General features: G+C 36.5%; 1 protein-coding gene across 13 annotated transcripts in view; it reads left to right on the top strand.

Annotated features, from left to right (window-relative positions):
- SLC4A7 (solute carrier family 4 member 7) overlaps nt 1-27,709 on the top strand; it is a 93,482-nt gene that overhangs the window by 27,181 nt on the left and 38,592 nt on the right. For 10 of the 13 annotated variants that reach the window (XR_003533005.1, XR_003533004.1, XR_003533003.1 and 7 more), the window contains exons 2-6: nt 7,647-7,728; nt 18,720-18,863; nt 21,018-21,153; nt 22,680-22,840; nt 25,021-25,209. Coding sequence is in view for 9 of the 13 variants with exons in the window: in XM_027675425.1 (XP_027531226.1) it covers nt 7,647-7,728; nt 18,720-18,863; nt 21,018-21,153; nt 22,680-22,840; nt 25,021-25,209 (712 nt within the window). In the remaining 4 variants the exon portion in view is untranslated. Of the gene's footprint in view, nt 1-7,646; nt 7,729-18,719; nt 18,864-21,017; nt 21,154-22,679; nt 22,841-23,163; nt 23,273-25,020; nt 25,210-27,709 lie in introns of those variants that run through there. The other 3 variants (XM_027675429.1, XM_027675433.1, XM_027675431.1) reach the window with 2 other exon arrangements.

The raw sequence follows: 27,709 nt of genomic DNA, 5'->3' as shown, positions 1-27,709 counted from the left end.
TCATGTTGAATTCAAATGAGCTTCTGATTTTAATCAAGTATTTACTTGTGTTTTAGTCATAATTTGCTAGGAAATAAGCCATCCTTTTTTCTTGTGTTTGTTCTAACCCAGGTTTTTTTATGAATTGCTGTGGTATGTCATAGTTGACAGCCATTCACAGTTGTGACCAGTCTCTTGGTGTTATGCTTCCTTTTCTTTCTGACTTTTTCTCCCAGTTTCATGTTCTGGTCTGACACTTTGTTTACTGTTCAGAGATATGTTTGATTTGTCTGGGATGGGACATGGCTTCTCTTGCAGGTTGTGGTGCTCAATGTCACCCTGGCTGGAGTAACACCTGCTAGAAGTATTGAGATAAAACTACTTATAAACATTAGATTTCAGTGGTACAAGAAGCAATACATTAACATGTTTAGAGTCGCTTTTCCTGAAAGGGTTTGGGGTTTGTGGTGTTTTTAAAGTGGCACATATACATATCTTTACTGCCATCCACATAGAGTTTTGGAAAGTAAAAGTAAAATGCAACTTGTGGAGAGTCTGACTGAAGTCTGTTTATGTCTATTGGACATACTTGTCCAAACAAGGTTTGTATAGCTGCTGTGTTTCTTGTAAGTCTCCTAGAAGCAGATTGGTCAGATGTATTTAGTAGGGTAAGCTGAGCAGCTAATTAGAGGATTAGTAGGCTAGAAAAACTTGTCTAAGTATTTCTAACCTCTTTCGTTACGACTGTGGTCTTGCTCAAATCTAAATGTTAAACCTTCAGGTGAGGCTCTGAGTATTGCTTTTGATTAGGATGGATCTTCATTTACATGTGAGGATTATTGTATACAATAGTAATTGTATAACCACAGGTAAAATTCACAAGAAGAGGGTGTGTGTGTGGTGACACTAAAGCCATAGAGCTGTACTAGAGTCTGTACTGTAGTGCTTGAGCAATACACTGTGCTAGGATAGTAGTGAAAAAAAATCTGGAAAGCAGCTGCTCCTGTGCAAATGAGACCATAGAAAATACAACTAAGGGGGAACCCATCAGTATGGTATGCTTCCTATTTTAAACCTGGCAAGTGTTCTGTTTGTGAATTATTATTAATTGTGCTCTCATCTGTATATATTTAGAGGGCAAGGCCAGCTAAAAATTGTACTATGACAAAATGAGACAGGGCTCACTTATATTTGGTGCATTTTCCCTTGGCTGTTAGGTTGATGTGCTTGATTTAGAACTGGTAGTGTTTCATCACTCTGGCAACTTCTGTAGATACAGTATTGCTGCGTAGAGCCTGTGCCCAAAAAACTTCAAATGCATCTATAGAATCACTTGTGCAGTTCAACTAAAGACTATTTATTGGACTGGGCAATACCTTCACTTACTGTTATTTAGAAAGAACTTTAATTTTTCATATCCTGGCTGTCCTTAAAAGAGGCATCAACCAGAGATGCCTGCCCTTCTTCCCACCGTGGGCTCATCTTACTTCTGATTTAAAAGCAGACTCAGTTTGAAAGAGAAGTAAAACAATATATTTAGAGCTAACCAAGTGCTGATGTTAGTCGTTCCTGCAGGTAAACCATGTCAAAAAGCCCTTTCTAATTTACTCGCTCTTAACTAAGGCTGCTCAGTGCTGTGTATGAGTAGCAGTGGGAGAGCTATAAGGGTAGATCTGATGATTGTCTGAGGTAGAATGATTGTCATTGAACTCTTCATACAGTAATCAAAGATGGCCTTATCAAATATATTTTTCTGGTTTCTTTTGTTATCACTTTCAGAGTTGCTGTCACTGGTAGACTTATCTCCTAATTTTGTAGGACTAGAACACTGGTCTTGTCTGTTCTGCTCCTCCCCCCCCTTCTTCTCCCCTTCCCGAACTATTAGTGGTTATTAACTTGCAGTTCTGGGAGGTTGAATGGATAGAGAGGAGTCTGTATGTGTGTTTTGTAAATTGGAAATGTATTTATTTCCTAACTACATGGAGTATTATGTGTGCTTAGAACAGAAATGGAGGCTTCTGTAACAGACCACTTTGGAAATGTGGCTGTGAAAATGAATCATGAATTACCCTGCTGGTTCTTAATTATTCTGAACAATATATTTCAATAGCTATGTAACAGAACAAATGTTAGTCTATCTATCTATGAAAGTTGTCAGTTTTAAAATATTTTTTATATATACATCCACATAACCTGGATACAGCTGCAAACTGAGGTTTTGTAGTTCCGCCTTGGTTATCTTTGAGATGTATGGTCAAAATGAAGGGGTTTTTTTTGTTGCTGGTTCTTGAGCTAAACCTTTATTTTTGAAGCAGAGCAATATTGGAAGTCTTCTGTTATTTAATTTTTTTGTTTGATTTGATCACTGGAGCCTTCCTTGATGACTGTCTTCTGAATGCAGATCCAACAAAGGAGGGCTGAAAACAAAACAGAAATCCTGCTTAGGCTATGCTTCCTAGGTTGCCGTAGGCCTCTACTGTTGTGTTGGATGGATGGTTTGATCCAGCTTAACTGCTTTCCTATATACTGATGATGAAGGAAGAAAGAGCAGTGTATGAAGCGCAAATGTGATGTTGATCTTAGCTGGTAAATCTACAGTAGCATGTAGATTTGTTTGTAGAGGTTTGCCAGTTGGGTCTGTAAGCGGTGTGTGCTCCTGCTTTGGGAGGAACGGTTTGTTGGTGCCACATTCCAGCCTAAGAGCTAAATCCTGTCTGCCAGATCTGGTGTCTCTACAACAGCGGAGATGTATCCATGAGTTCTTGTGGGAAGGAGAGGGGAAATTATTTGCTTTCTCTTCAAGCCAGAGAGGTTGGGTTATAGTTACAGTCATAAAACAGTATGTAGGTTTGCTGTGATGGTGTAGGCAGTTGTATTAGAATATTATTAAAATAAGAACTACTACACTCTTGGCCAAGGACAGATGTATACGGGGAAAAAAGTAGATATGAATACACCCCCTCCCCACCTGCCCTGAGTTGGGGTTTGTTGTTTTTTTTATTGGTTGGTTTTGGGCGGTTTTGTTGTTAGGTTTTTCTTTTTTTTCATTTGCATCTACTTCAATAAATGCTGCAGTGAAGCTTCTTTGTAGCATGAAAGTGGTAATGTGATTTTTTTACAGGGCTGGGAGAATAGGGATGATGGTGGATGTGGGGTTTTTTTGTTTGTTTTTGCCCTCTCCCATGCCCTAATTACTTATTCTGTGAGTGCTAGTGCTGTCTCTTCTGGTGCTGCAAGTCTCTCCCTAATTCTGCTGGGGAAGAACTTTGATCTGAGAGAGTGTAAATGGAGCACATGAACATTGGCTTAGTTAAGTGATGTTCTTAAATGTTGAGCTCGAATTATTCTCAAAACAATTTCTGAATGGCTCGTAGATTTCAAAGGTTTACGGTTAGCTGTATCAGCCATTTATGATCACTGTCTAACACCAGAATGAATTGATTGAACTATATTTCAAGTACCTTAAAATGTGCTACTAGCAAGTTGTCTGTCTTGGAAGTGGTTATTCAGTGATGCACTTTGGCAGCATGCCCGTCTGAAGTCTGTCGTGTATGTGACTGCATAAGGTTAAGTGAGTTGCATGGTGAGAAGAGCTTGTACAGATGACAGTGGAAACTTGCCTTTGGATTTAATACTCTGTGCGTCATGTTTGTGCTAGTCCACTATATGGTAGCTAACACTTACTGCTGGAGGTTGTCAGTTCTTCCAAACTTTAGGAGCTTTCCTTCATGGTTCATGCAATTTAGGATTGATTCTTTTTTTCAACAGTACTTTTAAAAAACGTGTTGCACTAATATTGTAGATATAAAAAGTGTACTGTACTAAATGACGACAGATGTTTGACAAGGTGAAGTGTTAATTTCTAACACTTGAAGTGAATTTCTGGGTGCTTGTTTGTCTGCAAAGGGGAATTACTCTTTCCTCCTGGCCTGAGAAAAAACATTTGAAAATCAGAGGTGGCAAGAGGAATCCTACTGGAAGTCTGCTAGAACACAGAGTGTTGATCTGATCTGCAGCAGTTGAAAAGGGATTTCATTTTCATGCTGGTGAGAGTTAAAAAGCTGAGAAGACAGGTTCTAGTGTACGTAGGCACCTCTGGCTGAATATGAAGGTTTTACTGGAGGGTTGTTTCTACAGTATGTTTGTGAGTATCCAGGTGTTAGGAAAAATATACGTAGTGTATCTTAATACAATGTACTAGGCTTTTACTTCCCCCCCCCCCCCCTTTTGAAGTATGTTGGTTTTGTTTTTTTTTTATAAATTACCATCTTTTTAAAAAAAAAAAAAGACAAACCAAACGTGAAGGCTTAATCTTGCTCGGGGGTACCTTAGTTGCTGCTTCTGTTGGGTTTTTTCCCTTCTCAGTTGTTCTGTCTCTTGACTGAAAATGAAAGTTACATACATTCTAAGTTAGTCTTGAATTTTACTTTGGCTCATCTTTAGCAGCTGTATTTGGGCATCTGTGGAATTATTGCATGTAAAGTTTCACATGAAGTGGCTGGTAAACTGCAGAGGAATGCTTGCTTTAAGCTCAAGTCGTTCTCTGTGCCTAAAAAAGGGAAGTTGACAAGTTCTCAACAGTCCTACTGCTCTTTGTTTGTGTATGTAAAAAGTTCAGAAAGTAGAAGAGAGAACTAAAATGGCAGCTGTAATAATTTTCCCTCACTTTTGTGCCTTCAACTGACATGATGGATCTAGAAATACTGGAAACGTGTGCCCTAGAGACTTTATTTTTAACCAGGAAAAGGTTGTAGTTTGGAATTACTTTTACAGCGTATTTAAATATTTTTGTTTTTTTTACCTGACCTAAGGCAAAAGTATCTCATACTGGGATTTGCTCTCGGCATTGCAAACAGATATGTTAAAATGATGCTTTGTGTTTTCCTGAACAAAGGCTGTAAATTATATACTTTCTTCATGTATGATATTTGTGGTTGTTGATGGTTTATTCTTGGAAGAGTCTTTGCATATGTTGAGTACTTTGAGATAGTGATAGAACCGTTTGCAAGGGCACACATGCCTTCCTGTAATCTAATCTTAAAAGTCATATTACTTTACATATTATGTGGTTTTTGAAGGCTGCTTCTATATGTTTGAGTTTGGCAAAGAACCTCTTTTACTAAAACAAAGGGTGATAAATATTAATAATATGATGTAGGGCATACAGCAAATACTGTCTCAAAATGTTATTGGGAGATAAAAATCTTTTCTTGTGTGTGTATTTTCTGCAGTGTGTATGCAGTTTTCTATTGGTATGCAGTAGTTTGTATAATCTGGAGAAAAACTTTGTCTTCCTTTATTGCTCAAAAATTGTGTTTGGCCAGATTTCAAGGGTCCTAAAAGGACTGAGGATGGGTGTGTTTAGATACAGGATTTTTCAGCAGTCTGTGGCTGTAACAATGAAGTTAATTATGGAACAGGTTTTGATAGCAATTTTCCTATTATTAGTTTTGGGGTTTTTTTTCTCTCACATGTGATAAAACAAGGTAGTTTAGAGGATTTGTGAGTCTTCCATCTATATCCATCTCTATTTGGAGTTTAATGGTAAGGTTCAAGATTACTGTGTGTATCTGTTTCTGTGAACTGGAGTGTATTACAATATACTTGATTTTGTTGTGTAGGAGACAGGAAATACTATTCCCCCCCACGTCACTCTCCTATCATCTTACCATTACACTTTTTAGATTTCTGCCAATTCTTCATTTGTCCAACAGACATGACTTTGGTTTAATCACACAAATTTTTTTAATTGTAGCTGTGTGAAGAGTGCAGGAATTTTGATTTTTCTACCCTACATGAAAAACTACTTTTGCAATGTAGCGGTAGTGACAAAATTTAGGTTATGGTGTAATGCCTTTCTTGAAAACCCTATTTTTAGGGACACAACTCAGAGTCAACCTTTATTTAGTTTTCAGAGGCTTATTCTGCCATGTGCCACTCTTTTTTTTTCTCTTGTATTCTTGCTTATTTACATAGTGCCAACTGCTGTGGTGTTTTTTGTTTTTTTTTTTTTTTTTTTTTTGTGGTCTAGCTGTCTTTAACCTTTTTTTTTAAACCTCATCTGACTTTTTTGTTCCCAGTATGTGGTGTTTGTCATCTTCATATTCTTTAATCTCCTTCCCCCAATAGGGAAACTAAGATTTAGATTTATTTTGGTGTGTGTTTGTATGTGTGCACAATACACTGTAGTAAATATCTTTTTTTTAACACTGAGGAGCTACATGTCCAAAACCAGCTTTCTTTGGGGGTGGAACCTACTACAGTATGTTTTAGCTTGAACCTGTTAAACAGGTATGTTGTTTTTCATCCTTGTTGCTTTCCTGTGAGATGACAAACTTGTTCTATATATAAAGCAATTGCATAATTCTTAGACCAAAGTTTAGGTAAGTGTCAACAATGTTAGGGTTCCCAGTCCCTGTAAGACTCCGGATTTAGGCTTCTGTTTTTTTCCTCAGGAAAAGTCACTTTAGTGAACTGATCCAGTGGAAAACTAATTAAGTTGTTCTTAAAAAAAACTAAAAACATAAAATCCATTGCTTAAGCGCTTTTTATCTGATGCCATGATTGTTAGATCTGGCTTAAGGAAAAAAGCATGTGCCCAAGGGAGCAGAAAGAGCAGGGACAGTAATCTTTAGCAGTTAGTGTACCCTTGTACTTGGATGTAAAGCACTGCCCTTAGGCTGTGGGTCTTTTGAAGAACCAGTTCTGTCAGGAGGCTGTAATTTGTGAGCTGTTAAAAGTGGACTGTATTCTAAGGAATGCAAACACATGCAGAAAGGCAAGTTTAATGTTATTTTTGATATCAGGTCTGAGATGAGATTGAGATTTCTGCTGCTCAGTTACTTAATTTCTGTCAAGACTGAGCAAAAGGCAGTGTTTTAAGGTCTGCTTTAGTGATGTGCTAAATGTCATTAGAGGACATGTTCAGAAATATGCCTCATTCTTGAGCTTATATTTATTTCAAATACTGTGCTTTTGCATTATGAGTGGTGTGATCTCAGTAGTAATGGAATCTGAACAGGTCTTCTTGAAACTGCTGCTTTTTAACTTTGTGCCTTAAAAAAAAAAGTGAGTTAGGTAGGGATGTGGTTAACAAGCTGGCTGTTGAAACCTGAGTGAAGCAGTTATTTTCATCTTTCCAGAGCTGTTGGTGTAGGAGAGGCCCCCAAGTTGTGTAACTTAACCCTTTTGCTACCGCTTTGTTCACAAAAGCTTCTTATTTGTGCTGGAAAATCTCAGACAGGAATTGTCCTCTAAGCAGATGAGTTCAGGATCTCTGAATGTCAAGTTCTGTAACTTCCTATTAATTTCCCAGTTATTTTATTAAAGTAGGTTGATTGCTGTTGAATAAAAAACTAAAAGAATACTACACTCCTGAAATGTGTGTCCTAACCATTTATACGATGAAATGAAGAGCACTGAAAAAGCAAATTGCCTGGTATTTAGCCTGTCTGTTGATTTACTCTCTTTTTCCTTCAATATAGGGTAATGTTGTCTTGAAGAATTGGATGGGTAGATTTTCAGTGATGTTTTCATTCCCAATTTCTAAGTGGTGAAAATGTGCTGGTTTAGAAAACTTTGATATACTGTTTCAGAACATATTTAGAAATTTAGGAAAAAATTAGTTCTACTTAATTTTAACTTAAACTTGTGTCTTCTTTCTTCAGGGTCACGATGAAGAAGCTGTTGTAGATATGGGCAAAATCAGCTCTACTATCAATACAAATTTTGAGAAGGAAGAACTAGAGAGTAAGTTTGTGGTGGTGTTCTGTTTGTTTAACGTGCATTTTTTGCCTAGGGACAAAAGATGTATTTTCCATGCTGAAAGGAATCAGAATTTTGTGGCTATTGTGAAATTCTAGTGAATAAAACTAGTGAAAGATAGAGATGACCTGCCCTGTGTTTTTGGTCTCTGTGCATGCTTGTAAATACTCACTGTTCAAATCTGTCACAGAAAAAAATTTAAAAAAATTTTTTTTTATGAAGCTTTCCAAGGAAAACTTGCTTCTGAGATTTAGGTTTGAAAAACTAATTTTGTTGGTAAGTAATTTTCCAGCATGAGTGATGTCAAGTTCTGCAGAATCAAAAGTCAGGAAACAGGGGTCATGAGGGAGATATTTGTTTTGTTTTCTGAAAGTTAAGTATTCTTGTGATTGTGGTCATGCACTTTAAATACTGAGAGTCAGAAGAGAGGGGTAACAGTGCTTCTGGTTCCACAGTAAACTGTCCATGCCACAGTCTGCAGTCAGTTACAGCACTATGGAATCCTGTTAGTCTTCATTATTTGACTCAGCATTTTGCATTTAGCAATGAAAATAGCACTGTTTTAGTTTCATGTAGCAAAATGTAAAATTAGATACTTCATCTAAGACACAATTTCTTTCTTATTTGAAAAGGAATTACATTGGTATGAAGATTCATGGATGCTAATTAACGAATCCAGAGGGAAAAGCTAGAGAGATCCAGTGTTAAAATCTTAGTTGTCTTTCATATAGAATGCTCTGAAGCTTAATTAACATTTGCAGAATGCTAGAAGACTATCAGTAGATTCACTAAGTAGTATTGGCTCTTACTGCTGCAGAACATTAGAGAGAGCCATGACAGCAGCAGTTTCTAGCTGAAGGAAGTTGATTTAGGTTGCTGTCACATTTTTCTTATACCACCAAGAGATGGTTTAAAATGATTAAAGTTGTTTGTTGCTGTTGCAGTCATACTCTTGCTCTCTCCCTTCATTCTCCTACTCTTTTTTTGTCTTGTGCTAACACTCTCCTTTGTCTGACCATAGCATAAGCCTGGTTAAGTATGTTAAGCCAGTGGAAAATGTAACAGCCCTGACGAAGGAAGATGGTCAAGCTCTCAGCTGTTGAGCATCCCAAACTGATTTGCCACGCAGACGGATGTGTGCCAGTGCTGAGCAGAGGAAGGAAGTATGAGTGTGAGGCTGAGAGGTGCAGTGGCGGAGGCTGTGACAATGCCAGTTTAGATGGGGTTGAGCAGTGGGGAAACCACTACCTTGGCTGTTTCTGCAATTAAATCTTCAGTGCAGATTTAAGCTATCTCCTCCTTAATTTCCTTCTCTCGCTTTTCTGTGGGAGATGACCCAGAGAAAGCATGTGTATGTTTTGCAGGCAGGCAGGGGTTAAAGGGGAAGCAGGCACCCAGCTGGAGTGGTGTGCTGGGCAGCAGCCTGAGCAGCTGTAATGCCTCAACCACAACGAATGACATGGGAATGTGCGGCCAAATCATTTCCCCAGTCTCTTTCATAGCACATTGGTAGGAGTGCTTCAGCTAGTACAACATGAGATACTGGGTGGGAAGGCAGGGGGTTCAGGCTGTTTGAGGCAATTTAAGCACTGACTGTGGAAAATACCCTTGTCTTACCCACAGCCAAAGAATAAATAAAGGTAAAATGAAGACTTCTATTTGATGAGCAATTGAGTCAGCAGTTGACAGGAGAAGGCAAGATCTCACTGTCCTCACCTTGCTCTTAGTCATGCATCCTTATCTTTCCTTTTACTACATCTCACTCTTCTTGGAGTGACTCAGTGTAAGTGTCTCAACACAAACAGAAGTTAAACAAATAACTAGTAAGAATCATCTGACAAGATTGACAAGAAAAATGTATTCCAATAGGATTATCAAATATCTGAAGCTTGATATAGGCACATATTTTTACACATGAGTAGGAATTATTCTTGGCATTCACATATTTTGTAGTATCTTCTATATTTGTAAGAATTTTTTTTTACTGGTAGAATGGTGAAAGGGAGGGACAGTATGTATTTTGACTTTAATCAGTGGAAATTGTTCCAAAGTAAGAACAAGTTTTTCTTTTCCTGTATGAAAGAGAAGGGAATATAAGTGTGGTTGTTTATGACTCATATAGTTATCTTCTCAGAGATTCTTCAAATTCAGGGTATTTTAGAGGATAAACTTATGTGAACTTAACAGCTCTGTTTACAAGATCATTATTTATGAGCTATTATGATGAAAGTAGGTATGTGGGATTTTGAGGTTTTGTTTTTAATTGTGGTATTAAAATCTTAAAAGGGGAGAAATGGAATTGTTGGCTGCAAGCAGTAAAGCAACTCCAACTAGTATTCTTTTTCATTTCTGACGTGAGGATTTTCTTGTAGGCTTAAGAAGACCTGTACTAAAGCATTAGGCATTGGAAGTGTTTTAAGACCTGAAACTATTTCAGTCCAGTCTTTCAATGTGTATTTCTGGTGACTTGAAAAGCAGTTCTAGGAATTTGGAACCTTTCCAGAAGTGTGTGTTGATATATTTTCAAGGAGAGGCAGCAAGCGGTAAATGCAGTTCAGCTATGATGTGAAGCACCAAACCTTTAAGAGCCAGCATGGACAGGTGATATTTAGCTGCTTTAAAGTGTGTTGATAGATTTGCTGCTGTAGAAGGTATAATTTCACTATTAATACTGAAGCGAAGGTTTCTTGTTGTTGTCAGTATTGAATATTAATATCTTCTGGAAATTTTTTGATGAAATACTAATGGAAAGAGGGCCAAATGCTGAAGGGAAAAATAGATCTTGGATTTAGGGCTTCTCAAGCTCTGCCTTCTATTTATGGTGGCTGGTAAAGTGTGGTACCTATCTGGAGTAACAGTGTTTAGTTTAGAAAGGTTAGGCACAGGCTACTTGCTTCCTAACACTTTTCCTGTAAGAGAGAAATGGTTAGAGACGGTAAATTGCAATTGTGGGCAGACTGTGTGTGTACTAAATAAAGATACTGCACTTTACTGAAGCTGTAAGGCCTTACTTTGAAATAACAAATGTCAGTTTACAGAAGAACTAGAAGGGGGAATAACATCTTAAAATAACCTTTTTAAGAGCACCTAATGTTCTTAACTTGATGCCAGGCTCTTTGAGATGCAATGAATGAGAGTAATAACAAAGTAAGCCAGGAGGTGGAAGTAAGGCAAGAATATTAATGGCAAAGGTATTTTGTGTGATCTTGTTAAAGGTGTTTTCTCTTAAGAACCATGTTCAAGGAAGGTGTTCAAGGAAGATATTCTTAAACCTGTGTTATGATGGTTGGCTTGATACTACTGAGACCTATCTTTTAAAATGTGTAGTTAATTTTCAGTCTTGATTTGAGGATACATTTACTACATACAGTTTAAGGGAAAAGAGATGTATTCTGTTACTCTTAGCAGGCCAGTTACAAGCATAACAAAGATAAGGAGTTTATGTATAACAGAAGTTTTGTTCCAGAAACAATCTGAGGTCAAGAATGTGTATCTTGGTAGGCTAGTTTTCTGTGGCGTAGATCCAAGCAGCAGCTTCAAGAGTTAAGATGATTTAATAGCTACACTACTCTCACACTATCCTGTGGCAGGTGTAAGTAGTGTTTACATTTCAAGTGATGCTTTCATCTCTTACATCTTGATGGTTTAGAGCCTTAATTTTTATTTATGAAAAAAGCTATGATTTTCAATTAATCTTAGTTGACAATGACAGGTAATTAAATATTTTTCCCCCTCTATAAGTGAATATTGTGTATATAAGTGGAAGACTTGCTCTATGAGTGTTTTGCAATTTAAAGGTTTATGAGTCATTAAAAATTGTTTCAGTATTATGAAAGGGTTTTGGGGAACTAAGAATTATAGGACAACTTGTAGAATCTATTGCTAGGATTTTTTTCAGGTGGCAAGTTTACTATTATTTTATTCTGTAATATTAATACTAGCTACCTATTCCAGATGTATCTAAATTGCAACTGTTCAAAAACCCATGAATTATTGCTGTCAAATCTTTTAAGAAAACAAGTTGTACAGGAGCAGGTAACACAAGTAACAAAACAGGACATTGTAGTTGCTGGTAGTTGAAGACTGTGCTTAGTTATGTTTTTGTGTTCTGTAATAGGCTGTACAGATTTGAATAGGCAGTACAGAACAGGTTTCTTATGGTGCTCAAACTGAGAATGAAGGCTTTAACCTTTAGGAGACCTCTTATGGTCTAGAAAAAGAAACATGTTCAACAGGAAAAAACATCTGAAATGGTTTCTCATGAAGTTGTGTCTTTTTAGGTGGTCCACAAGTAGAAAAACACAAAACTACTTTTGAAAACAAAAATAATTTAGGATGGCCATCAACAATTCTTGCAGAACACCATTTATCTTTGGTGATATCCCTGAATTGAGAAGATTCCCTATGTAATATTTTTCATATCTTAAAATATCAGGAAATAGATGCATTTGGCAAACCGATCCATTTAAGCAGTTGTACAAGAGAGTGGTGTGATCAAAATTATGAAGTGTCTGTATTAGTGACCCATTGATGAAGATAAAAAGTTTCTTTGCAGAAGTTTTTTTTAAAATACTTAACATGCACAGTGTTACAAATGTAGAAGCTTTCTGTCCTTACAGGGCAGTGGAGGTGTGTGTGATGGGAGCCTGATGATTTTTAATGTCCCTTCAACCCAAACCATTCTTTGATTTTATGATGTGATTAGTGGACAAAGGGCCAGTTAGTGGGACTTTAGCTTGAATTGTGTCTTTCTAGGTTTTCTCTCCTCCAACAGAAACTACTCTTTGAAATTTTCTTGGGTATGTATCCTTTTTCCTGAGCTCTGCTGCAGAGACAGGCTGGACCAAAGACCTTCATCTCAGATAAAGTGTAGGGCCCAGCTCCCACAGTACCAAGTGCTGGCTCCTTTCCCAGGCAAGGGACATGGGCGCTGGCAGTGAACCACAGAGACCTGGGGTGCACGTACTGTGCCAGCATCCCTGTGTGGCTTTGCCAGCTGGCACTAAGCTTTTCCTATTACTGTTCCTACCTGCATGTCTAATGTAATTACTGATTATGGCTTTTTGAGTATTTGATTCTGTCAAATAGGAATATTCAGTGCATTCTTTTCTATGACTGCCCCCACCAACTCACATTTGGTTTTAAGTCAGAAAAAAATCACTTCTATGTGTAATAAGAAATCTGGCATTTACTGCTTCTGTTAATGTAATATAATGCTGTCTTTTGCTGTGTAGTGAGAAAACACTCTTACTGAGCTGCCTTACCATATGCTGTGCTTGCTGTGGTTTTGGATTATGCTTTTCCATTTTATCTATCCAAGTATAAAGAGTGTGTTCTCAGATATACTTAATTACTAGGAGCAGTAGGAGATTTCAGAGTACAGCTTACATGATGTTGTGGATTCTAAAATATGCTGCACTGTGGAGAACCTTGGGGTTCCAGCAATGGCGTATAGCTATCCTGTGAAAGAATTTTCTTTACTCCTTTATACAAATTTGGTTCAAAAATTTTATCTCAAATGTTTAATTCTGAGAGCAAGAGAGAGCTTTTTTTCAGATAGTTCTTTTAATAAAGTGCAGAGTCCTTGGTAATTAAAGTTTATACAATGAGTGAAAAATGCTCTTCATTTTAAAATATTCAGTTTGTGTCTTATGCAAAGAATTTCACTATCAATATTAATTTATATGTTTAATTGTGGATTAACACAGAAGTATTTTTAGTGAATTACTGACTTGAGTGAATTTTCAGAATTTTCATTATAAATAAACAAGGCGGGGGGGAGGGCGGTGTGTGTGTGTGTAAGTGAGGGATTCTTCTTGTTCCTTAAGTTTTACCAGAGCAGGGACTATTTGGAGAAGACCTGTGGGTTGTGAAGTTTTTTGGGGCATGAAAAGACTTTTTTGTTCTCACACTTATTTCTTCCATCCACTTTAGGTAATTTTTCCCGTTTGTGTGCTTCTACCTTCAGAGCAGTCCTGTGACTGAAAAGGTAGAAGTTGTGCTGATAAATTGCGTTGAGCTTATTTTTGTGCATACAAGCACTCTGTGACGTAAGAGAAATTAATGTCAAGGCATGAGATGCTATGTTCCAGATCTTTCCTACTAGGGTAATGCATTTGGAGATGTCAGTTAAGAGACAACAAAACAACTGAGTTTTTTTCCCCCCATTTTATGTTCCAAAAGAACAAATTAGGATCTCTCCTGCAGATTCTCCAGTTTTTCCATAATGGAATGCTCTGTATTGGGGCAAGATAGAATTTATTTGATTAAATAAAGGCTTCTGTTTAAAATAAATGATATATCTTCAGATTATTATTTGAAGATTTTCAGAAAAAATAGTAATTCTTGTCACAAAGTTTTTGTCTTCAGTAGACTTGGGAGTTTATTGAGAAGATGGAGTCAGACTCTTGTTGGAGGTGCATTGTGAAAGGATGAGGGGAACCACATGAAGTATTGGAAGTGATGATTGAATATTAAGAAATTTTTTTTCATGCAGTATATTGCTATAGGTTCTTATAAGTTGCCCGGAGAGGCTGTAGAATATATATCCTTAAAGGTACTAAAAGCTTGGCTGATTGTCATCCTAACCAACCTGATCAAAAAGATAGCTTCAGCTTTGAAGTTGGCTGTACTTTGAGCAAGATTGGACCAGGTAGCTCGCCTCTAGATGGTCCTTACATCCATCAATAATATATGATCTCTCTTAGTTCAAATTTCTAAGTAACAGGATTTGAGAATTCACATGGATATACACTTGAATTTTTTTCCATTATTAACATGTGGAAGAATATTCTTCTTTGTATGAAGCTTGAAAGGCATCTAGCCAAAGAAAAGAGAAAGTTCTGTGTGGAATTGTACTTCAAGCATTGCCACATCAGAGGATTTTTGGATACAAGTTTTTGATCTCTCTCAGACTTCAGAATTCTTCTACTACCATTTTCATAGGAGCTTTGGGGAGAAATTGGGAAACTTAAAGCATTTTCTTTTTTGTGAATTTTAAAGGACTTTAAACAAACTTACTTTTGGAGTGATACCAACCATGTGATAGAGATGTTGCAAGTTCCTAACATTTAAATTTGTTTCATACTGATAAGGGCCTTAAGTAGTAAATGCTCTTGGTGGATTTGAACAGCTAAGCTTGGATAAAGTCATGTTGGATTAAAATGAGCAATTATCTCTTGAGCTTTGTATTACTAAATTTAGTATTGGGCAGTCTACTAATTCTATTGATTATTGGTTTATAGTAATTCTATAAGAAGCTTTGCTTGAAAGTTGTACTGTGGTACAGACATTTATGTGAATAAAGCTTTGAAGGTCACATAATTGTACATTTCAAGCTTTTAAAAAACAATATTCAAGTAAAAGGTAGTGTTCCTTTTAGAAATAACAGTGATGCTAGAAATATACATTCCAGCCTTTTTAGAGCTAACTTTTTCTTAATTGCTGTTACAATAATTTTATATTAATTTCCTTTCTGCATGGTTTTTTTGGTTGGTTTTTTTGGTTGTGTGGGCGTGGTGTGAGTTTTTTTTTTTTTTGTTCTTTTTGCTAGGCTGAAGGGTACTATTGGTTGTTTCATCCAATTCATTAGGAATGAAGGAAAAAAATCCCTGTCTTTTGTTTTGTTTTGCTTTTCCTTGTAAATTGTGTTTGTAAGTAAATCTTTATCTGTCCACCTCCAAATGTTATTATTCCTATCTGAATAACAAAACTCAAGGGAACACTGACCTACTCAATGCAGCTGTCTTATTCTTAGAGGGCTTCTCAGTGCTTTTCTTTGTTGAGTTAGAATCAAAGTTAAGCTTGTCCAAGTTTTATTATCTAGTTTTGCCCTGCCTTTGGAGTGAATATACCTGCAACATGTTTTTGGGTAATAATGGCAGTGTACTCGAAAGCAATAGTTTTGGATTTCCTAGGTAGTAGTTGAAATGTCTTTATTTTTGACTGTTTGTGATACTGAAAAAAAGTCCCTTTCTTAAGCAACAGTCTGGTGCACTGTCTTAGTCTATTGTATTGCCACCCCCAATGCTTGCTCTGAAAAAGAAAAATAATTCAGAGGCTCTTTTTCAACATCAAGTTTTTTCAAGTTATTCTGATAGAATTACATTGGATTGTGATGCATTTTACTTAATCTTTGCTGCAAATCATCTTGCTCGTCAACATTTCATGTCATCCCAAGATACCGTTGCAGGTGTAGCAGTCACTTTGCATATACAGAAGTGGTTTGGGCAAGGTGTTCTTGTTTTTCATTTGCCTACAAGACTGCATCTATGTTTCCCTGTCTTCGTGAGACCCACATTTGCTAGGGTATCAAGAAGGTGGGTTCTTTAAAGTTTCCTTTCAGAGTTGAAAAGCAATGTCAGTGTTGTAGGTTGTGGGCTCACTGACTGACAGTGCCTACTTGGTGCCCCTTGAGGCAGCCATGAGGCACCTGGACATGATTCTGTGGTAGTCATAGCTGAGAGGTCAGTGCATTTTGGTAGGAAAGGAATTTGCTATGGACACAGGTTGTTTAAAAATACCTTTGTTTTGTTGCTTATTTCAGGTCAACTTTCCATAGTTTTTACCTGTCCCTTTGCAACATATCTGCTCTTCTTCAAACTTTTCTACTGAAAAAAATTTTGTCAGACTGCAATTTTGTAAAAGGAGATAGACTCCTCATTTGCTTGTTCTACCTCCCCTTCATGCCACAACATAGTCTTTGACTGTGGGAATGATCACACTATTACAAATGCCAATTTTTGCAATAGCAGGCTATATTGTTGAAGATGGAGGCCCTTAAAAAAACTGTGTGGGAGTTTTGTTTGTTATTGAGTACAGAAAACAATGTGGGATCTTAGTCTCTAATTTATGAGTAAAGCAAGAGACCAAAATGTGGAAGTCCTTCCAATTTTTCAGGAAGTAAAATCCTGAACAGTTTCAGATTACTGCAAGGGGTTTTTTTTGTGCGTGCAATGTTCAAAACACATGCTTAAAACAGTCTTATTAACAATATTAAAACAAGGAATTATATAAAATGTTCTATTGGTAGAAGAATGCTGGAGTTTCTCTTAGGAGGAGATAGTTCCTGCAAAAAAATCCAACACTTTGACAACGAATAGAACCATTTAGTTGTATATGTAAACTGTAGTTTAATAGTTGCCAATTGAACATATAAAATAAAGCAGAAATCCCAACAGGCATGATAACAACATTTGCAGTGAGTGGTGGCTCACTAGGTTGCACCAGGCAGCTTTGAGTGGGATGTGGTGAGTAATGCAATTATTTTTGAGCCTACTGCATTTGCTTTGTCTGTGCATAAGATTATTGTATCATGATGGTATCAATAACATGACCATAGCTAACGATGCCTCCTGGTCATATTATATACCAAGTGCACTGATTTATGTTTAGGTGTCACATTGGCATTAAGTTCTCTAGGAATTGCATTGTGCATAGCAGTCATGGAGGGTGGCGGTCAGGCTGCCCAGCAGAGCCTAGGTATTCCTGTTGGAAGAAGCTCACAAAAGACAAGTCTCTCTCTATAAATAGGACTCTATAAATTAATCTCTTTTCCACTCGTGGAAACAAATAGCTTTTAATATACTTAATTTCAGACTTGGTCATAGTGCCAGTCAGTTGACTCTAATTAAACTGGTGTTGGAAGTCTGTCAAGAATTGAGTTTTGTTACGTGAAAAGGAATTTTGACCAAATTAATTAAACATTGAACTTACTCATGTGTTAATACTGATTTTTACCTGTATTTTTAGTCATGTAGCACTGTAAAAATACACAACTTCTATAAAGCCAGTATCTTTTTAGGCTTAGGGATTCTTTTTTGGTAAACAAGTTTGACATCCTACCACTTTTTATTTCTTTAAAACTCTAATTACCAGGATTTTTCAATATCTTCAGTCTAATCTGTGTGTTCTATACACACATATATACGTGCATGTATGTGTACAGTCACAGCTCCTAGGGCTTGCTTGTATCTTGTAAATTTGCTGAATTTGTCTAAGAGCTGGAAAACCACTTCCTTTTCCTTTGGTTAATGTCAGTCTTCTGAAATAACTCTTCTGCAGTCTGAAACAGAATATTTAGCGTTAACCTCCAGGCTTCTAGTTAATATGTCTCTTCCGGAGATTGTTTGTTTAAATAGGAATTGAAAAGGCTATTGTATATGCTATCTCCCATTACAGGAGACATGGTAGTAATATGTTCATAACAGTCTGTTGATTGATTTCTTTTGCCAAAATGTTGATGATAGTATTGTCTTAATGTGAAAGGTCAAAGGAAAAACAAGATGTTGAAAGTATATGATTTAAAGAGCAGTCTATTAATTTGAGGATGTCCTCCTAAATTTATTAAAAAAAAATCTAGAATAGGAAAAAAACATCAGCCTCTCTGTAAGTTATTTGAGGTGTTGACATAGACTTCAAAATATAAGTTCTTATTATGTTGCCGATAGTAAATCAATGGTATAATTGAACATCAGTTCCATCTAGATGTGTCACATGCTACTTGAGGAAATGTTGGCAGCTCTTTCAGGAAGAGAAAACTCCTTGCAGACTCTAAATGATGGGTCAGTTTCTTAATGATGTTAATAAGCTGAACCAGGAGATTACATTATGCTATTCTAGTGACTGTCCTGGTATGAATCCCTGCAAAAAAGAGGAATGTTGTGTAATTCCTCTGCCTTAGCTTCATGTTTATCCAGTAGTTTTGTTCAGTGTTATTGGTCAAGCTTGTATTTATGTATTACTTGTTTCACAATTGAATTCCTAAACTGAGTAAGAATATGGCCCAATTTATCAGGGAAATGAGTCTAGCACTAGTTACTTGACACCCTGGGAGGACAGAAAGGAAATGGTCTTAGTAGTTTACTACAGGTAGTTTTGTCAAGTGCTTTTGGATTTCTTTTTCTTAAAGCCCTTGTCTTCAGACGCTAAATATAGGCAGCAGTTCAGTTTTTCTTTAATTGTTTCCTTTTAAACAGGCCACAGAGCTGTGTATATTGGAGTTCATGTCCCACTTGGAAAGCCAGGCCGTCGACGGCATAGACATCGTGGGCACAGGCATCACAGAAGGAAAAAAGAAAAAGAAACTGACAGAGAGGATGGCCGAGAATCTCCATCATATGGTAAGAAATTTGTTGTGCGAGTTCCTTGCCTCTCTTGAAAATAAACTTGTAGTAGTTAACTCTGCTTAAATGTTGCTTGTTTTGTACTATTTCTTTTATTCTCACTGTAATTAATGTCTTTCTATGTACAACCAGACAAGGATTTTGTGGTTGTGTTTTATCTAAGTCATAAGCTATTGGACTTGGTCCAGCTGTCCACATGAATGTTCAGCAGCCTGCACTGAATAGGTTAGACTAGAGCTTTGTAATGCTCTCCTGTAGCATGAAAATCTGTGTTATTTAAATTAGACACCTTTTTTCAGATTGTGTAGTCGTGTATGCTTCTTCGTCTGATTATTAAAAGTAATAATGTAGCTGTGAAGCAGCGTTTGCCATGGTAATTTGATCAATGATCTAAGTATTTACTTCAGCCTTTTTGCTGTCTGTTAGTAAAGGAATTGTACTGCCTCCTAAGTTTCTGGTTTGGATCATAAACTGCCCCCCAGTCTACCTCTTATCCTCAAGAGATGATAATTTTTTCTTATCGTTCTCTGAAATGAAATTATTTGGCAGTACTCTTAGCAGTTTTTCTTCAAGACCCTATGTCCACTTTTATTCCTAGACTGCAGTGAATGGGCAGGCTACACTGCAATATTTGAATTCCAGTGTGGACATCGTGCTGTTCACTATTACCTTTCTATAACTACAACCATATTCTGCATGGGGCCAGTACCTGAAAAAAAGGAGTTTTCAAATGGAAATGCTTTGACAAGTCTCCTTTTGCCATTCTCCTCTGGTTCTTGGTTTCATCCATCTTCAACGTTTCCCCTCCCAAATGTAACTTATTATAATTGACATTATGTTTGTAGAGTCTTGCTGTACAGTTTTTGAAGCACCAAGTGATATTAAATTGATAGAAAGTCAGTTCTCTGTTCTGGTTACTTCTTTATCCTGGATACACAGGATATGGCAGGATTCTTGGGGTATACTGGTTTTGGGACAGAAACAATCTGCTATGGGTCTGATAATGAATGTTGTTTGCATTCAAGAGCTCATTTCAGAACTGTTAATGGATGATGAGCTATGCCAGAACATCAGTTCATAAGCAAAATTCAATTTCGAATGAAGTTTGTTAGTAATTCAGATCTTATGTCTAAATCTAAAGGGTGCTCTTCCTTCTACACTAGAAGCATACAGTTGTATGTTCACATCTCATAGCTGTGAGAGTGATGTTTCAGTGAAAAAAGTAAAATTTCTAAAATTGAGATTTACCTGGATCTTCTGTCTCTGACCTTCCTGAGATAACATTATAACTACTACTTTATTGAACCATTGTACTTTGAAAATCTGCTTGAGTTGAAACAAAATCTTTGTATAGGTATTAAAAGTATGTAAAACCATGTACTTTTATTGGTGGGGTTTTTTTTAAAGTTTTGGTCATAGCAGTGAAATCCAGTACTTACTTTTAATCAATAGAGATTGTTTAATTTCCTTTCAAGTTTTTACTGAGCCTATTCCAATGGGTATTATATTATGAGAAGGTAAAATATTTCCTCAACAATTTAACTGCATAGTTTCTGCTTAGCTGTGCTAATTTATACATAGTGCTCCAACTACACAATGAAAAAATTAATTTTTTTTCCTATCCCATGTTAGTAGCAACAGGCCATAGAAAAGTCTTCTGCTCTAACAGTACGAGTACCTAGGTACTCACAATTGAGTATCTTCAGCTATTATTTGGGCAAACAGGCTGTTTTTTTTCCAACAGCCTGTTTTGTTTTCTCATTTTCTCCTGTAATTAGTGTCTGTGTTATGATGGTATCATTTATTTTGTTCTCAAAATGAAAACAAGGTTTCTAGCCTTATTTTACTTTTTTTAACCAGTTTTGATGTTGATTTTTTTTTTCACATTGGCCATCTATGGAAGAGCTAAAAATACTTAATTACTTTTCATAAACATAAGTTTTCAGATGTTTTGTATTCAGAAACAATTCAAAATTTTCAGAGAGCCTCCTTTTAAAGAAATGTCCATGTTTCTTTTGTTCCTCTTCCCTCTTAAAGAAGATGTTGTGCTGCACGTTTCTAGCTGAGAGCAGGAATTTTTACTGTTATGTAGTTTCTTGTGTAATATAAGTATGAATTCTTTTAATTGTTAAGTTTCTCCTTTTCTTCAAGACACACCATCTCAACGGGTGCAGTTCATCTTGGGTACTGAAGATGATGATGAACACATTCCTCATGATCTCTTCACTGAAATGGATGAACTTTACTTCAGGGATGGAGAAGAATATGAATGGAGAGAAACGGCTAGGTATGCTGGGAGTAGATTGTTTCAAGGTATACGTGTGTGAGTCGACACAAACAGGCAGCCAGAACACCCACAAAACAACGGCTGAAATGCAAAGGGTAAATTTGTTTTATTACTTCGCTTACTGGAGGATCCTGAAGCAGCACCCAGACTGAGACACACAAGCAGGAACGCCAGCACTGTTAGGCTCAGTCCATCCTGACGGGCAGTGGGCCTGCTGTTTGGACCCATGTATGAAAGGCCTGCGCATGTGTAGTTTACCACCATGCTTTTATCCCCCTGTGCTTTTTTATCATCTCTGAGCTTTGATCTTTCTCCCAAGATAGGGAGCTCAAGCATGTCCGTAGGAGTGCTTCCAAGTCTCTGTAAAGACCTCTTATCTCTGCACAGAGATTCTACTTCTCAAAACAGACAGAGGATAAACAGCAGGAGGCATTGTATATGGGGTTTCCCACACTGTTATTTTCCAGACTTTGGCATTCCCAGCTGCAAGGTCACTTGAGCAAATCTACCATCCTTCTCGCCATTCTTCTACTTTTAAACCTTTCCTCCCAACAGTATTATAGTGATTTTATTTCAAAGAACTGTAAACCAGGTTTGGGTTAGAATCTTCACTAACTGTAGGAGTTGTCTACTCAAGTCATGCTCAGCAAAACAAAACTTCTGGGTTTTTTTGTCCAACTTTGAAAGAATCTGCATGGTTTCTCAAGAGACCCTCAGTCTTACTGGTTGGTGGTGTGTTCAGTTTCTTAATACTGATCATACTGAACATTGTGAAAGGTAGGACTACACTGAGTTACTAATACAGAGTGTTCATCCATAGAGTGGTATCTTTCTGGTGTATTATTGCCGATATATTGGTGTCATTTTTTTCTCACTCAGACATGCAGAAAACCAGGTATTATGTTTTTCTTGGGTAGTATTTGACTAGTTTTTTGCAATTGCATGCATGAACATTACAGGATGCCATGATTGGTTTTGGCCTATGCTGGTTTAGTTGCTTCCCTCTACATATGTGTTGTAATAAATTCTTCTGCATTCAGTACTTCCAAATACTTTGTTGCATGCTAGCTTTTGCAGAAGTTTGATTTGCATAATGCCTGTGAATTGGAATCAAGATCAATTTATAGTTGCACATATTAGTAATGCCCAGTTCTTAAATATCTGACGTAGAACCCTTAGGAGACTTGAACATCCTATATGGTGTGTTTCAGACAACTTTCTAGTCCTAAAATACTGACAAAATCAAGATATGCAAATCAATACTTTTCATAAGAATGTGTGAATAGACAGGTATTGTTCAAACTAAAAGAAACAAAATGGGCAAAAACTAAAACATTCGAGTGCGGTTAAAAGGCCTGATAAAAATGTCAATCAGTTGGGCTGTCTGAGAAAATGAAAGGAGGTGTGATTTGATTTCATGTGATTTCCTGTTCTGTGTCATGCCAGAGCCACATGGAAGAATGGGATTACTTGCCAAATTTTCTTTCCAGGAGAAATATAAGTATGTGTATGTGAATGCTTTTCAGGTGGCTGAAATTTGAAGAGGATGTTGAAGATGGTGGTGATCGATGGAGCAAGCCTTATGTAGCAACTCTGTCTCTGCACAGTCTCTTTGAACTGCGAAGCTGTATTCTAAATGGGACGGTCATGTTGGACATGAGAGCAAACACACTTGATGAGATAGCAGGTTGCAGCAAAACTTTTTAAAAATATTTCTAAGTTTTAATCTATTTGAGGTGGTTTTGGTGGTGTCTTTATGTTCTTGAAATATTATATTGAAGAAACAGGTATGTGCATGCTTACTACAGTTTTCTTGATCTGTTTATAAGGAATTTGGTTTCTACAAACTTCACATACAAAAAGCTACACTGGATGAGTAGGAGCTCCTTTAGTATGTATTTTAGGATGAGGCCCAGAATTTGCCTTTATGTTCTAATCGCTGAATGTGTTCTTTGTCTTTGTTTCTACAGATGAATTGTAAATATCTGCCAGAACATTTTAGGAGTTATTTGTGCACTTTAGTACCATAATTATTAATCATAATTTGGCTGATGTTAACTTGATGCCATTAGTGCAGTTGGTTGTTGCACATCTGGTATTTTTTTCACCTTTATACGAGGTGAGCAGAAATAAATTTCATACATGTTGTTTGACCTACTATGTTGAGTGTCCTCACTAATCACATCGTCATTTTGGATACACAGTCAGCTTTGGAGAGTTTCATGTATATATAATATATACACATACACACATACATATATATGTACATTATATATATCTGCTTAGCCTGAATGCCTTTGAATTAATTGTACATAATTTTCCTGGTATCTCTTGCTACAGGTACCACACAGTGGATTGCATTTGCAGGAATCATACTAGAATTAGGGCAGACCAACATGTATGTGGACAAGGTGTTTTGGCCTTAAAAACTTTGGCAGTGCTTGAAATGTTTTCTTGTTTTGAAATCTTCAGAATTCACTCAGGAAATTGTCGTTCCCTTCCTATTTTCTTGACTTACTGAACAAGAGCATTGTTTGTAAATGTAATGTTTTTGTTTATGATATTATTTTTAATAATTGAATTTAACAATAATCTTAGTTCATAAGAAAAATAGTTATTGTTTAATTCTATGTAAATGGCACTCTTGATAGTGGGTATTTTAGTTGGAACTAGGGTGTCTTAAGAGATTTTATGAATTTGTTTCAAGTTAATTTTAGGTGCCATTGTGAAGTATGTGGGGTAACAGTCTTTGGTATACAGATGTATTGTCTTGTTTCCATGAGCCAGGAATACCTAGTAGGTATTATTGTTTCTTACTCAAAGAGGAGGGAGAAGGTGGCAGGTTTCCTTCTGAGAACCTCTAACAAATGGCTGTGTGTTACCAGTAATCCCAGAAGGAAGCTGCACTGTACTGAGAGACACTTTGTTGCATAGAGTTTTGTTAGTAAGGTGTCCTGAGCCGTAACATTTTTCATTGTGAAAAGTTCTATGTCATTTCAGTTTAGCACTGCAGTTAAGTTCTCAATACATTAGATAACATTGGCAATCTATATTTGAAAAGTTGTCATATAGGTTTTTGTTTGCCTTATGCTGGTTGGGCCTTTTTTATGAATTTATTTTATTTTTTATTATTTAAAAAAAAGGACAGCTAAGAAATCACAGTAGATACTTTCCCTGATATGGAGGCTTTCTTTCCTGGAGTGAGCGTACTGCTGAGATGCTATTTTGAAACTCGATGTTGTTTGACAGGTGATTAGTTAGTTTTACATGGTATTACTAGATATTGTTTTACACTTCCTCCTCTAAAGCATATGAATCACATGAAGTTCAGTAGAGAGTCTCAGGATCTTAGGGCATCCAAAGATGACAGAGGAGTTATGGAATTCATCTCATTCTGTAGTAACTTTCACTTTTATATAGTTGTATATACCTTAAAATTAAGGAACACCAGGTTAAGACTGTCACGTCTGTTTTCCATCATATTTCTGTCTTTGTGTACTCACTTCTAGTGTAGGGTTGTTGATTACATTAGAAACTTTTTTGAATGGGAGTCACCATTGGAAGTTGAAGTAAATGCCAATACATTATAAAATACTAAGTAATTTATTTCTTGAAATGGTGCTACTAATAAATATTGTCTCTTGGATCTGCATGTTGTGCTTTCCTTATTCTCACATCTGCTTGTTAAGTGACATTTGAAAATTTCCTGTGGATTCTTGAAGATGACTTTTTTGTTAAAGAAAAGATTTCTATTAGAATAGATTAAATTTTTTTTCTAATTTGGTGCAACTGCAGTGCTGAAATGTGGTGAAGGAGAGATTTGATAGCTACCTATATAATTTCCTTTTTTGTTCTTGTATTATATAGATATGGTTTTGGACAACATGATTGCTTCTGGCCAGCTGGATGAATCCATACGAGAGAATGTGAGAGAGGCTCTCCTAAAAAGGCACCATCATCAGAATGAGAAAAAATTCAGCAGTCGGATTCCTCTGGTTCGGTCTTTCGCAGATATAGGCAAGAAACATTCTGACCCTCACTTGCTTGAACGAAATGGTGAGATAAGTTGTAGCATCCAGTTTGTACTAACCTGATAAATAATGTTCTCACTGGGAGATGAAGGAAAGCTCAGCTGGTAATAGCAGATAAGTGTTTCCCTCTTCATGAGCAAAGAACTAACAATAATGTGGATGGTTTTTCTGGATATTTTTTAATTTACTCAAACATTCTGCTCCTGCCTGTATACCACAGCATGCATTATTATTTTGAAGTATAGAAATAGACCTACATTGGTCCTAATGTTTTTTAGTATATGCTTGTATAAAATGTGCAATGTTTGAGGAATTTCAGCATCGTGGCATAACTTTATATGTGTGTATAAAATGGATGCTACTTGCTTATACAGTCTTTGCACAAGAGATTTACATAGTGATCATAGAATGAGTTCAGTGATGCTGACAATTAATGTGTTTTATTCCAGTGTTGTTACGTTAATATGGCTAGAAAAAGTGCACTATGCCAATGGTGAAGATAGTACATTTAGCTAGGACACTGTTTTTTTTTAACTGGTTTTGTAGAAAAGGATCTAATGGGGAAAAACAATCCCAAACCCAAGAAAGGTATTAGCAGTGTTTTTAGAAGCTGCACCACATCTTGTTCTGAACCAATTCCTAAAAATCTCTTTTAGACATCCAGTTCCAAACTCCAAATAGCAATATGTACTGCAGAGCAGCTTACTTGTATTTTTGTATTTCTGTGACCTCTGTTTCCATCTCTGTTCTTTGTTTTCTTTTGCCTTGCGTTAACTAAGACACATACTATTTTTTTAATCTAGTGAAAACTAAGGATTTCATGAAACTGTCCTTGAAGGGAACTTCTTTTCTTGTCTTGAAAGATGCCTCATTGCATAGAATATGTTTCACTTAGTTAGGTACTCGTTAGGAGCTACATACTCTGGAGTACTCTACAGCAAATGCCCAACCTTACTGATACTTTTTGTTAGGCAGGGAGTATAAGATGTATACTTAAATATTTCTCTGATAGTTTCAGAATTTTTTTTTTCAAGAATGAGAATGCACCAAATTTATATGAGCGTATTGTCTTCAGTAGCTCCCAAGTCTCTGTTTTGTTCAACAAATATGAAGATTTCACACACAGACTTGGTTTTTCCATCCTTGAACACCTGTGTTTCCAGTTGTAATTCTGAGAATTTTGTATTTAAGGTCTCTTGCTTGTCAGTTACGTTTCATGTATCATTTCCGCTTTGCAGCACATTTAATTCATAATACTGTTTCGACAACAGAATATGGGATATATCCTGAAATAAGAAACTAGTATAATATGGTGAACTTTTTCTCAACATATACCGATTTACTTTTTTCTTTATAATCCTACAGTGATCCTCTAAACTGGTAAACTGAAAATGCATATATGCATAGTACTTCTTAGGCTCCTTAGAGGGATGTGTCTGTTTAGGACATCCCATGTTTGTGATTTATCACAAGTTTACTGAAAGAAATCTAGCTATTACTGTAGTGATTCATACAGGCAAAATCAACCAGTTTGCTCTGCTGATCCTATTTTCTTTACTGCACTGCAGTTTTGTTGATTTTTGGTTCTTTTGTTCTTAATTTAAATCAGGTTTGTATCTGTAGGATCCAGTCTTTCATTGTTTGGGGGGGAGGGGAGTGTATGTGACCTTTACCTAGGCATGCTTTTTATCCTTCTTGTAAATTATTCTAGGGTTGTTCAGCATACTGGTCTCAGTAGTGCCTACTATAAATGTGAGAGTAAACATGTCTGCTTTGATATTTCCTTGCTTGATGGCGTGGTACATGAAAACAGCATGTTTTGGGTTTCAGGCATTGTAGGAGAAGTAATCAGTAATCTTTTCGAGGAGACTACCATCCCAGAAAAAGTGGTTTTGGTAAACAGGAGAAATGATATTGCTAAACCTTCTAATGGAAGTGCTTACATGAGTATCAACAGTCTCTTTTCCTGCTTAAGGAAGAACTGAAATCCATTGCAAACTCCAATCTGAGGGAACCATCACAAGACTATGTTCTCTTCATATGAAATTAGTGGGACACTGAAGCTGGATAGGGCAAGAAAAATAAAAATGGATTTGGAGAAATGCGTTTGATTTTAGGCATATGGGACTATTGGTAAGTCATAGCAAGAGGAAATGGAGAAGGGAGTATGTATCTCATTTTTGTGCCCTCTGCAAAAATATATGTTGAGGCTACAGCTGCCTGGGAAAATTCTTGGTAAAACAAGGCTTATATTGGAAGACAGTTGCATTTAACACAATTGGATACGTTTGATCATGTTCACTTTTTAAAAATAAAAGTTTTTTTGTATATAGTGAATGGAGTTAACTGAAGTATTTTAATGTTTTGGTTGCTAATGATTTTTCAATGTACTTTTTGGATGGCATTAACAGTATCTGCTGTGCAATTTGGAATAAGAAATTATTCTAGAAAAGATTAAGAGTCAGTTTCAAGAGATAAAAAATAAGGTAATGTCTTCTCCCACAGATCTTTGGCATTTTAATTAG

The sequence above is a fragment of the Neopelma chrysocephalum genome, unplaced genomic scaffold (assembly GCF_003984885.1).
Source record: "Neopelma chrysocephalum unplaced genomic scaffold, ASM398488v2 Primary Assembly neopelma1_26, whole genome shotgun sequence".
In the NCBI taxonomy this organism is placed as follows: Eukaryota; Metazoa; Chordata; class Aves; order Passeriformes; family Pipridae; genus Neopelma; species Neopelma chrysocephalum.
Note: the sequence above shows the minus strand (reverse complement) of the source record. Positions and strands in the feature narration are given on the sequence as shown.